General features: G+C 36.0%; 2 protein-coding genes across 2 annotated transcripts; both read left to right on the top strand.

Moving 5' to 3' along the window:
• The first annotated feature begins 402 nt into the window (after positions 1-402).
• On the top strand, positions 403-4,292 carry LOC142528773 (pentatricopeptide repeat-containing protein GUN1, chloroplastic-like). Its single transcript, XM_075633931.1, has 4 exons — positions 403-2,380; positions 2,566-2,782; positions 3,329-3,513; positions 3,813-4,292. The coding sequence occupies exons 1-4, from the start codon at positions 483-485 to the stop codon at positions 4,075-4,077; spliced, it is 2,565 nt and encodes an 854-aa protein (XP_075490046.1). The 5' UTR covers positions 403-482; the 3' UTR covers positions 4,078-4,292.
• Positions 4,293-7,699: 3,407 nt separating this feature from the next.
• Positions 7,700-11,027, top strand: LOC142528798 (stachyose synthase-like). Its single transcript, XM_075633974.1, has 4 exons — positions 7,700-9,350; positions 9,451-9,628; positions 9,716-10,083; positions 10,171-11,027. The coding sequence occupies exons 1-4, from the start codon at positions 7,869-7,871 to the stop codon at positions 10,732-10,734; spliced, it is 2,592 nt and encodes an 863-aa protein (XP_075490089.1). The 5' UTR covers positions 7,700-7,868; the 3' UTR covers positions 10,735-11,027.
• Positions 11,028-13,096: the final 2,069 nt, after the last annotated feature.

The following is a 13,096-nucleotide window of genomic DNA, read 5'->3' as shown; positions in this document are numbered from 1 at the left end:
TTTTTTTTGGGCATGTGGCAGACAATGACTTAAAGATTTTTTTTTATCTCAATAATCGGGATGAAAAAGCAAGCATTCTTTTTTTTTTAAACATGATATAATAATAATACCATAAGAGTTAAAGGCCATGCCTTTTCTATAATATATTAATATTTCCCTATATGTTCACAAACAATTTCAACAAGAAAAAAGAAACGAGGGAGAAAATAGTAAAATACTAAACACATGTACGATTATGTTTTCCCTTTTCCCACTCTCTCTTTCCCCACTTTGTGATTAAAAGTTTCACCGCAAATTTTAAAAATTAATTAATTAAAATTATCTAAAACAATAACGAAATATTTAAAAAGTTACTTTTAGCCGATTGCCTTTGATAGGTCTCTCTCTCTAAAATTTTCCATTTTCTCTCACTAAACAGCCCAACTATATCAGCACTCAGCTGACAGCTCAGTTTCGTTTTTTTATCTTCTTCTTATTCAACGATGGCCTCTTCGACTCCGCCACCGCACTCTACGCTCACCACCGCTAAACCCTACCAGAACCACCATTTCCACCACCCTCAGAGCCACCACAACAACCACCATCGCAACTCCTCCCACCACTGGACCCGGCAAAAGGTCTCTTTAAACAATCATCAGCCTTCTCATGCGTCAGCCGCCAAGCCTCCATCATCCTCCGCCGCCGCCGGTGATACTTCTGCATTCCATTGCCTCTCTGCCTCCGACTTCTCGGGCCGCCGATCCACTCGTTTTGTCTCCAAGTTGCACTTTGGCCGGCCCAGGTTGACTTCCACGAGCCGCCATTCTTCTGCCGCTGAGGAAGCTCTCCGACGTGCTATTGGTGGATGCGGCGGCGGGGTAGAATGTATGGATGGTATTTTACTCAGTTTCCAATCGAAACTTTGCGCTTCTGATGATTATACATTTTTGCTCCGAGAGCTGGGGAATAGAGGGGAGTGGTCCAAGGCAATGACGTGTTTCCAATTTGCGATTAGTCATGAAAAGAGAAGGAATGAATTGGGGAAATTGACCACATCCATGATTAGTACACTGGGAAGACTAGGCAAAGTGGATTTAGCCAAGAAAGTGTTTGATGATGCTGTCAATAAGGGGTACGGTAATACTGTTTATGCTTACTCTGCTTTGATTAGTGCTTATGCAAAGAGTGGACACTTTGATGAAGCCATAGGGGTGTTCAAGAGCATGAAAGATTCTAGCTTGAAGCCCAATTTAGTGACATACAACGCCTTAATTGATGCGTGTGGGAAAGGAGGTGGGGATTTCAACAGGGCTTCGGAGATTTTGGTTGAAATGTTGCAAAATGGGGTGCAACCTGACAGGATCACGTATAATTCCCTCCTTGCTGTTTGTAGTGTTGCGGGGCAGTGGGAGAGTGCGAGAAGTTTGTTTAATGAGATGGTTAACCGGGGCATCGATCAAGATATTTATACTTATAACACACTGTTAGATGCCGCCTGCAGCGGTGGACACATTGACGTGGCTTTTGAGATTATGTTGGAGATGCCCTCAAAAAATATATTGCCTAATGAGGTAACTTATAGCACTATGATTCGGGGATGTGCCAAAGCTGGGAGACTGGAAAGGGCGCTGAGTTTGTTCAATGAGATGAAATTTGCTGGTATTAAGTTGGATAGAGTCTCCTATAATACATTGCTGTCTATTTATGCTAACCTTGGTAGGTTCGAGGAGGCTCTCAGTGTTAGCATGGAGATGGAGAGTATAGGTATCAAGAAGGACGTGGTTACTTACAATGCTCTAATAGATGGATTTGGTAAACAGGGGATGTATGATAAAGTTAAAGAACTGTTTTTAGAGATGGCAAAAGAACGTCTCTGTCCAAACCTATTAACTTACTCAACATTAATCAGTGTATATTGTAAAGGAGGTTTGTATAAAGATGCACTGGAAGTATATAGAGGATTCAAACAACAAGGCTTGAAAGCTGATGTTGTTTTCTACAGCAAACTAATTGATGCCTTGTGCAAGAAGGGGCTGGTGGAATTGTCAGCATTGTTGCTTGATGAGATGATGGGGGAAGGGATTCAACCTAATGTTGTCACATACAACTCAATCATTAATGCCTTTGGCCGATTGGCTAGTGTTGATCATCTAGAGTCTCAGTTAGAACCATCAAAATTAATGATTCTTCAGGATGTTTCTGATAGTGAGGTGGAAGATGAAACGGATGACAGAATCATAAGTGTTTTTAAGCAGTTGGCTTGCGAAAAATCAGGTGATAGCAGGCAAAATCAGAGGGAAAGGAAGGACTTAAGCTGCATATTGAGTGTTTTCCGGAAAATGCATGAAATGGAAATAAAGCCAAATGTTGTTACGTTTTCAGAAATTCTTAACGCTTGCAGGTATCTTGTACTGCAGATATAAAACCTCTTCGCCTAACTTGTGTTTTTACTACTACTTATTATTATTATTTTTGGTGGAATTTCACAAGCTTTTTTGGCTTATCATAGTGTGAACAGGGAATTATGTTTCGTTACTCAGACTTAATTTATTAGTGATGTTGGCTCCTTATTTTTTGTGGTTGTAGCCACTGCAATTCATTTGAAGAAGCATCATTGTTATTAGAAGAATTACGACTTTTTGATAACCAAGTTTATGGAGTTGCACATGGACTTCTCATGGGTCTTAATGAGAATACTTGGCAGCAAGCACTATCGCTTTTCGAGGAGGTGAAGCGGATGGACTCTTCAACCGCATCTGCTTTTTATAATGCTCTGACTGACATGCTATGGCACTTTAATCAGGTAACGAGTACAATCTTGTTCAGGTCCAAGGATGACACTTCACAATAATATCCTTATGGGAATGTTGCTGTGAGGCTGCTGTTTGATGGAAACATATCATACTATATGTTAGACTTGTGTAATTTTTTGAAGAAATAAGTGACTTCTATTCCTGATTTCCATGATAAAACTAGTTTTACTTCTTGGGTTTTCTGCATCTAGTCAGCCACGTTTGAGTGCCACTGCACAAACATTCGCAATATATGTATTAGACTCATGGAAAGGAAAGATTGTAGTGGTTCCAGAACCAATTTTCAGCTTTTTATTGGGTTATTGATGAACTAGTGAGAGAACTATTGATCATTGGTTGCTCTTCCATGAGTACGTGACTGCTTTTGCTATGAGAGAAGTTGAGAAGGAATTTTCCTGCAGTCCATTCCGGTCATTGTTTTCTTGGTAGTCTAAATGTTATTCTGTTTTCTCACATGCAATATTCAACCTTGGAGCTGGAAGTGTCCTTACAACTATGTGATTTTAATTATATTCATTTTTTGTTTTGTTTTGTAGAAGCGAGGTGCCCAATTTGTTGTGCTTGAAGGGAAACGTCGAGATGTATGGGAAAATACTTGGTCTGAGTCTTGCCTTGATTTACACCTGATGTCGTGTGGGGCTGCCAGAGCGATGGTTCATGCATGGTTGCTGAACATTCGCGCTATTGTTTATGACGGCCATGAACTGCCAAGCCTTTTAAGGTGGTATCTATGTTCATAAGATAATATGTTTGTGAGGTTTCTATAAATTGAGAGGAGAAGAGGAAATAATTTCAGTATATTAATAATGAACCAAGACACACTATTTATAATTACAATGAAGAGATAAATAAATAAAGGAAACTATTTCGCTAAAATAACTTATTCTAATCGATCCTATCCTATCAAATATTTGTGATTGATTCTGTACAATAATTTACAATAATTGTAAGATGTTTGGATATTTTCTACAGTTTCGATCATACTTTTAATTGATGATTTTATAACTTCTTTATTTGCAGCATCTTAACTGGTTGGGGCAAGCATAGCAAAGTTGTAGGCGATGGTACGCTGAAGCGAACGGTTGAAGCTCTTCTCATTAGCATAGGTGCACCATTTCGTGTTGCCAAGTGTAATATTGGAAGGTTTATATCTAGTGGAGCTGTGGTGGCTGCCTGGTTGAGAGATTCAGGCACTCTTAAGGTTCTACTTCTTCAGGATGACAGAACTCACCTAGAAAGCACGAGGTTCGGTCTGATTCCAAATTTACAACCCCTCCTGTTGTAGTTTTATTGGTATGTATCATTGATGATAATGATATGGTGATTATCATGTAATAAATATAAAAATAGTGTTAAAAAAAGTAGATTCTCTGAAGCGGGTTTTCTGTCTCTCTCCTTCTCTCTTTATGTGTCTGTATGTTGCATGCACCTGTTGTTGGTTCAGTCTTGAAGTTCAAGCGTTGACTGTTTTTACGATATAGAAGTTATTGTTCATTTGCATTGTTTGGTGCTACTGTGTTTGACACATGCTGTTTCAAATAAATTGACGGTTTAAATGATTCCTCCATGCAATGCTCATGAGCTGTATTTGCCTATATTTGTGTTGCTTATTGGCTGTAGCCAGTATCTTATTGTTGCACTAGCCATTTGTTTATTTCACATGCTATAAAATTGTTACACGGAAAATTACATGTTATTTGTTGAAAATATAGATACAATAACAGGATCAAATTTACAAGCTTTCATTATATTCAAGGATGGAACTTTTCTATGCTATCCTCCGTGAAACTTGTTGGTTCGTGTGCATTGTTTATCTGATGGATTAATGCACTTCTCCGAAGTTCACATTTATGTGTATGTACGTGCTTATCTGTCATTTTGGTAGGCTGGCGGGGGTTTGAACTGAAGATATCTATGGTGTGATAAGAGGCAAAAACAGTAAACCAAAATTTGCAGGTGGTATCATTTGTTTAGTGGCTTAAATAAACATTTAATCAGAAAAGGGATGAAGCTGTAAGCACACAAAGGTCATATGGACTAAATGGAAGATGGTATCTGTCCTTATTTTGAGCAAAATTAGGCTGTGAGGGAAATAAGACGTTCAGGAGTTGTATGGAAATAACACGGCAAAAACTTGGGAGCGTGTCATTTTGAAAATAATTTGCAAGATCAACTCAACTTTGCCAAACCATGTGCTTAAGAAAAAAACTTATGTTTCAACTCCATGCATTTATGAACCCTTGTTTCCCATTTTTTCTCTATATGATGTTTAGAAGCATTTGATACACAATAGGATAAAATCACTAAAAATTGATTGTTGTGCCACATCCGGAGTAAAAGATGGGGCAGCCTTTCCAAAATGTTTGGCTGTTTGTTATGATTTTGTTTGTTAGTTTTCTCTTGGCACAAATTACTCTTGGGCGAACGATTGAAAAAGAAATGATTGTTGGAGGTGGTGCTGGAGGAGGTTGAGGCATTGGAGGAGGTGCAGGAACATTTGGTGGTGAAAAAGGAGGTGGCATTGGAGGAGTTGGAGGTGGCAGATTTGGTGGCGGTTTTGGAGGTAGTGTTGGTGGAGGCATAGGAGGAGGAGCAAGGGGTGGAGCTGGTGGAGTCTTGGTGGCAGAGTGGAACGGGGTGCTCGAGGAGGATTAACCGGTGGTAAAGGTAGTGGCGGAGGAATAAAAAAAAGGACCGGGGGGTGTTGTAAGTGGAGGTCTTGGCGGTGGCATCAGGGGTGGTGTAGGTGGGGGGATTCAACGATGGCAAAAGGGGTCATGTAGGTGGAGGGTTTGGTGGTAGTGGAGGTGAAGAAATAGGTGGGGTGAGTGGGGGATTCAGCTGTGGCAAAGAGAGCCATGTAGGTGGAGGTGGAGGAGTAGGAGGTGGGTCTGGGGGAGGGCTTGGCGATGGTTTTGGTGGTGAAGTTGGAGGAGGAATAGGTGGTGGTGGAGGTTCCAGCGGTGGAAATTAATGACCATGTTATGTTCTATCATAATACAACATGACAAGATTTTAAATGTATTGAAGCTATTATGTATGCGTGTATTGCTATTGTAATTTTATGTTTGGATGTAATATTGATAATTATTTCGTGTCGAGATATATTATTCCAGGAGTGATCAGATGATTATCTTCAATATTGCTAATTCTGTTCCTTTTCAGTTGTAGCTAGGATACTCAACTGAAAATATAAAAAATGTTGGGTTTTACCGGGAAAAAGAGGACGTCGCTATTCACTTTGTTTTCCCTCGTGCACCCCTGATAAAAGTATAGAGACTTTTTATGGGTATCATATTCCAATGGCAAATCAAATCCCATCTCCTCTTGGTATTGGGCAATGGATGGAGCATCCCTACCATATGATTATAGGGATCCTTATTCTCTGCATCCCACTCACTCGGTATATACTCCTGTTATCCATAATATAAAAGCTACTATTATTATTCTATCCAAAAGTCCATAAGTATTCATGTATACATGTATATTTGTAGGATCGAATATTTGTTGTTTTAATGTAACAAAGACAATTATTGTACCCAAACAATCTCTTGCATAATAATTGTATTCGTTGCAATCAATAAGACACCAATTGTAGGAACAATCACTTGTCTCTTTACAAAAAATTATAACTGGTTCTAAAAGTGAAACTCAAATTATTTAAATATACAACAACTCAGGCACCGCGTTTCGATTGTTTTACTTAACAAAGATAATTATTGCACTTCAGTAATATTATGTATGTATCGTTTTGTTCGTGATATGAAACAAATAGTATGAAGACAAATAAATTTTTTTAATAATAAAATTTATAAAAATGATAGTTAATATAATGTTTGATTTGATTGATTAATTTGATAAAATTTGAGATAATGTGATATTATCATTTCGTCTTTTTGAAAATATTAAATAAAATATTTATAATATTATTTATTAAAGGTAATATTGTAATTTCAATTCAATGATTTGATTGATGTGAGATAAATGATCGATGATTTAATTGATGTAAGATGAATGAACTCAACCGACCATAAACTAGTTTAATTTAAGAACGGAAAAAAAATGAGGTTGATTTTCTCCTCGAGATGAAGATTCTCCAACTTTCTAGTTATTATAGATATCGAGAAAAAATGTAGAAGAATTGTCGTGTTTATAGGTAAATAACCTCTAGTGAAGATAGAATTCTTTGATATATAAGACGACAAAATCCGCACAAATTCTTAGATGATTATGACATTTTCTTCCAAAGTTGATAACAAGTTTCATGCGATTTGTACCACATGATCGTATATAACATTTAATATATTCATTCCTCGCCTTACCTTTTTCTTTTCTTTTATTCTTTTTCGGTTAGAATTGAATTAGATTTCACAGCTTTTACAACGTTTGCAACTTGTCGACTGAGAAAAAGATTGAAAGAACAACATGCACACTAACAAAAAGCTCGAGGTAGCAAAATCACATTACTGGTGTATTCCATGGACGTCCACAAAGTTCTTTTTTTTACTAGAGTAGCATAAACAAGAACAAAGAGAAGAGAGGATAAAGTGGCAGCACCAACGCCACCCCTCAAAATTTGCCAAACTACAACACATCACCATAGCCATTAATGTCTGCAGCATTTTGTTAGATTCTGACCCTCCGCTGCTACGGTAAACAGATATATCAAAAAATCGATTTTACTCGATTTTATTATATTTTTTCTAACAATGATATTTGAGTTATGATCATGTATCCAAACAATAATCGTCTTCGTTGAAAAAACAACTTGAACGTGATATTTGAAGTGCTGATTGTTTAAAAATTTTGAGTTGTAACATTATCCGCGGACATAATTTGAGTTGCCACTTGATCGAATATTTTCTTTTATTTTTATCCTCTCCCCTCTATATAAACGACTTAACCTCATATTTCCCAGGTGCAACTTGTCAAGCAGCCATTCCTTCTAATTGCTTAGCTCTGAAGCCATCCTTCATGCATAAATTTCCTCTACTTCACCTCTACGTTTCATAATTTCTCTATATTTTTCTTCTCCAAGTCATAATCTTTGTTCCTTCCCTGCTCACTATAACTCCAATGGCGCCCCCAAACGGTACCGCGAACTCGAATGGCAATGTCCTTAATTCCACCAAAGAAGACAACTACTTTGAGCTCCATGATGGGAAGCTATCGGTCAGAAATGTTCCATTACTCACTCAGGTTCCAGGCAATGTTACTTTCAAGTCTTTCCCTTCAGTGTGCCAATCCTCAGATGCTCCCCCTCACCTCTTCCACCGCGCCAAATCCTTTTCTCACAAGGGTGGATTCCTCGGATTCAGTCTCGATAAGCCCACGGATCGTGTGATGAATTCCCTGGGGAGATTCACCGACAGGGACTTCGTTAGCATTTTCAGGTTCAAGACTTGGTGGTCCACTCAGTGGGTTGGAAAATCGGGTTCTGATGTACAAATGGAAACACAATGGATCATGCTAGACGTCCCCGAAATAAAATCTTATGCTGTCGTGATTCCTATAATTGAAGGGAAATTCAGGTCGGCCCTTTTCCCTGGAACTGATGGCCATGTGATGATCTGTGCGGAGAGTGGTTCGACTACTGCAAAATCGTCGTCTTTCGATGCAATTGCCTATGTTCATGTGTCTGACAATCCTTACAATTTAATGAGAGAGGCCTACACTCTCGTAAGAGTTCACCTTAACACGTTCAAGCTTATTGAAGAGAAATCACCACCACCCCTTGTGAATAAATTTGGTTGGTGCACCTGGGATGCATTTTACTTGACTGTGGAGCCTGCTGGAGTTTGGTACGGTGTCAACGAATTCGCAGAGGGAGGGCTAACCCCGAGGTTTTTGATTATTGACGATGGCTGGCAAAGCATCAATGATGACACAGACGATGTGCATGAGGACGCAAAAAGTTTCGTGCTTTTGGGAACTCAAATGACTGCCAGGCTTCACAGGCTTGATGAATGTGAGAAATTCAGGAGGTATAAGGGTGGGTCACTATTGGGGCCTAATGGTACTTCGTTTGATCCTAAGAAACCAAAGAAGCTGATCGCTAAGGCTATTGAGATAGAATTAGTTGAAAAATCCCTGAACAAGGCTGCTCAATCAGGAGTAAGTGATTTATCTCAATTTGAAGTTGAGATTGCAAAACTGAAGAAAGAATTGGACAGAATGATTATCGGGGGAGATGAAAAAGAAAACGATTCGAGTAAAAGCAGTTCAAGTTGCTCCTGCAAGCCTGACAATATCGGAATGAAAGCATTTACTAAAGATTTGAGAACAAAATTCAAAGGATTGGATGATATATATGTTTGGCATGCACTGTGTGGCGCCTGGGGTGGAGTGAGGCCAGGGGCAACTCATCTGAACTCCACGGTTGCATCTTGTAAACTGTCTCCAGGGCTCAATGGAACCATGTCTGATCTTGCGGTGGTGAAAATTATCGAGGGGTCTCTTGGGCTTGTGAATCCTGATCAAGCCTATGATTTCTACGACTCCATGCATTCTTACCTTTCAAAAGTTGGAATCACAGGAGTGAAAGTGGATGTCATACATGTAAGCAAATTCTAGTTGTGCTAAAATGATCACTCTTAATTGTATGTACATATATTTTTAGACATGTCAACTATTAAAACAACGTACCTTTTTGAAATAGTGTCTAGAATATGTATCTGAAGAATACGGAGGAAGAGTTGAGATTGCCAAGGCTTATTACAAGGGACTGTCAAAATCACTCGCAAAGAACTTCAATGGGACTGGACTCATTTCCAGCATGCAGCATTGCAACGACTTCTTTTTCCTCGGAACCGAACAGATATCGATAGGAAGAGTTGGTAAAAAAGGAAATGATTATCTATATTAATCAATAAAAAATTGCTCGGAGCCATTGATTTTTTCTCTTGTGTACTCTCTTTTGATAGGGGATGACTTTTGGTTTGAAGATCCTAATGGTGATCCTAACGGAGTGTTTTGGCTACAAGGAGTTCATATGATCCACTGTGCCTTCAACAGCATGTGGATGGGTCAATTTATACAACCAGACTGGGACATGTTTCAATCCGACCATGTTTGTGCAAAATTTCATGCTGGTTCAAGGGCTATTTGTGGCGGGCCTGTTTATGTCAGTGATTCTTTGGGTGGTCATAATTTCAATCTGCTCAGTAAACTCGTATTCCCGGACGGCACTATTCCTAAGTGCATCCATTTTGCTCTACCAACAAGAGACTGCCTCTTTAAGAACCCTCTTTTTGACAGCAAATCCGTTCTCAAAATATGGAACCTTAACAAGGTGATCAAGAACTTTAATTTACATCTTTTTTTCGTTCTTATTAAAAGTGTAGAAAGTTACAAATATTCGATTTGTGTAATTTGACAGTATGGAGGGGTCATTGGAGCTTTCAATTGCCAAGGTGCTGGATGGCACCCCAAGGAACAGAGGATCAAAGGATACCCTCAATGTTACAAGCCAGTTTCTGGTTCAGTTCGCTTGACAGACATCGAATGGGATCAAAAGGCCGAAACTACTGAAATGGCAAAAGCAGAGGAATATGCAATCTATCTCTGCGAGGCAGAGAAACTATTCTTAGAAAGCCGTGATTCTGATGCGATACCAATCACCCTTCAGCCCTCGACATTCGAGATATTCAGCTTCGTGCCAATCAAGAAACTCGGCCAGGGCATTAAATTCGCACCTATAGGACTGACCAACATGTTCAACAGTGGAGGGACCATTCTAGGACTGTTGTATGATGAAATGATAGCTAAAATTGAAGTCAAGGGTGGTGGCGATTTCTTGGCGTACTCGAGTGTTTCTCCCAAGAAAGCATACGTCAACGGAGTCAAGGTTGGGTTCGAGTGGTCGGAAAATGGCAAGCTGGAAGTGCACATTTGTTGGAATGAAGAATGTGGTGGCATTTCTAATGTATGCTTAGTATTCTGAATGTGATTGTGATTATATATATATATATATATGATGATGCATGTTGCTAATAAAATGTGGTTGTCAGCAAACAAAAACAATAGGTTTCTAGTGTTTGTGCGCTGTTCTCATTCCATTGTTAAGTGGTGGAAGTGATAGGATATGAATAATACTCCACCACTGGAGTGGGATGGATTTATTTCCAGATGAATATTCTGTCATAAATAATGGTTTGCAGTGCACATGAGTATATATACCATAAATTACTTGTAATGAAATGCTATCATTTATGATATTAAACTAGTTTGATAATACTTGTATTAAGACACATCAAAGAGCAAACTGTATAAAACAATTTTATCTCATAAGTAATTACAAAAAATCTGAATATTTCGGCTGACACAATTTAAATGAAATTTTATAAATTGTGTAAATTATTTTTTTTCTCAAAAGTTGAAACCCGAGCAATTTAAATTTCGGGTCTTGTTAATTGATTTTTTGAAAACAAGTTTGTGATTTATTTATTAAAAAACCATGTCTATTATTAAGTGATTAGGAGTACAAACAATAAGTTTTCCAAATTTTAACAGTTATCTGGGAAGCAATAATTTATATACCCGTAAAAGTTTGGATAATAGAAAAGTTTTCTTATTGTGAACGGACATTATTACCCTTCACATGTTTAGTTATTTTAATGATTAGTCTATATTCTATATATATACCTATAAAGGTGTGGATAATAGAAAAGTTTTCTCATTGTGAACGGACATTATTACCCTTCACATGTTTAGTTATTTTCATGATTAGTCTATATTCTATATACCTATAAAAGTGTGGATAATAGAAAAGTTTTCTCATTGTGAACGGACATTATTACCCTTCACATGTTTAGTTATTTTCATGATTAGGTAACATATGTGGTCATTTCACATTCAGTATATTAAATTAATAATTAATACTAATTAACCACATTTTATGGTTATAATTTTGTCCTTTTGACAATTCTAACTTAAATTAATTATGTTATATATATGAATGGCTCATGATAAAGTATCTGAGTAGAGTCATTCAAATAATTCTAAATTTAATATTGACAAATTAAAAAACAAAAAAATTAAAATAATCATTATTATTTATAAAACTAATTGAATTGAAAAAAAAAATTATATTTAATCAAAATTTTAAATTTATTTTGTCAAACTATTAATTTCTAAATGCATGAACAAATATAATTTTTTATAAACCTAAATTTGATTGTGAATTTAAATAATATTAATCAATTATTTTTTTTCATTTTAATAATTTTCTCGGACTTTCATTTAAATTCTAACTTAAATTAATTATATTATTTATTGTGTTATTTCACTATCATTTGAATACATTCAATGGATTATTAAAAATAAATTTTAATTTAATTAGATTTTAAAAACAAATATTCAAAAAATTCTAACTTAAATTAATTATGTTATATATATGAAGGGCTCATGATAAAATATCTTGGACTTTCATTTAAATTTTAAATTAAAAATATCAAAAAATTTATTTATTCCGCCTAATATATAATTAATTAGTAGCATAATTATTTCACATAATATATAATTAATAGTCTAACAAATGCTAATTAATTATCACTACAATAAACATTGATTGTAATAATTTATATCATTTCAAGAATAAAATGTAACTCCTATATTAATTTTCTCAATATTTCATCTTTATACTAACTTTAAATATTTTATCCTTTTAATTTTGTTTCTACATGTTATTTTATGATTTTAATGCAATTTTGTAATTATATTTTATTGTAGTTTCTAATTAAGTAATAAATCATAGTATCACAAGAAGATATAAGAAAAAAATAATTATATATGCAATAGTACAATAACATGATAAGTATATAATAATATAATAATATGAAATTTAATAATAATATATTTTATGATTTTTTAACTAAGAATTGAAAGTAAATAATTTAATAAATTATTTAGTATAATTTATATCAATAATCATGAATGTTAATATACTAATAATATCATAAAATATGAATCTGATAGAAAAATTAAGAGAGTTAGCTATAATAAAAAATTTAAATATTTTAGTAGTAATTTTTTTAAAAAAAATTATGTATCAGACAAGTCTTTTAGTGGAATCATTCCTATAGAGGAAGAAGGGGTATGAGTGTTTTTCTCCGAACATCCATAAAATTCCGTGTCTTTATTTTTCACAAGTTTTTACATTTCAAACTATATCTTGTTGTTTAGATTGTCAATCGGTTGAAAATATCATTAGAAATATTGAATCGTCTTCCACACTTTTCACGTGGTTCATATTCTAACCGTTTGAGAAAATCTTTCAACCACTTAAAAAACGATTGAAAACAAAT

The sequence above is a fragment of the Primulina tabacum genome, chromosome 16 (assembly GCF_025594145.1).
Source record: "Primulina tabacum isolate GXHZ01 chromosome 16, ASM2559414v2, whole genome shotgun sequence".
Lineage (NCBI taxonomy): Eukaryota > Viridiplantae > Streptophyta > Magnoliopsida > Lamiales > Gesneriaceae > Primulina > Primulina tabacum.
Note: the sequence above shows the minus strand (reverse complement) of the source record. Positions and strands in the feature narration are given on the sequence as shown.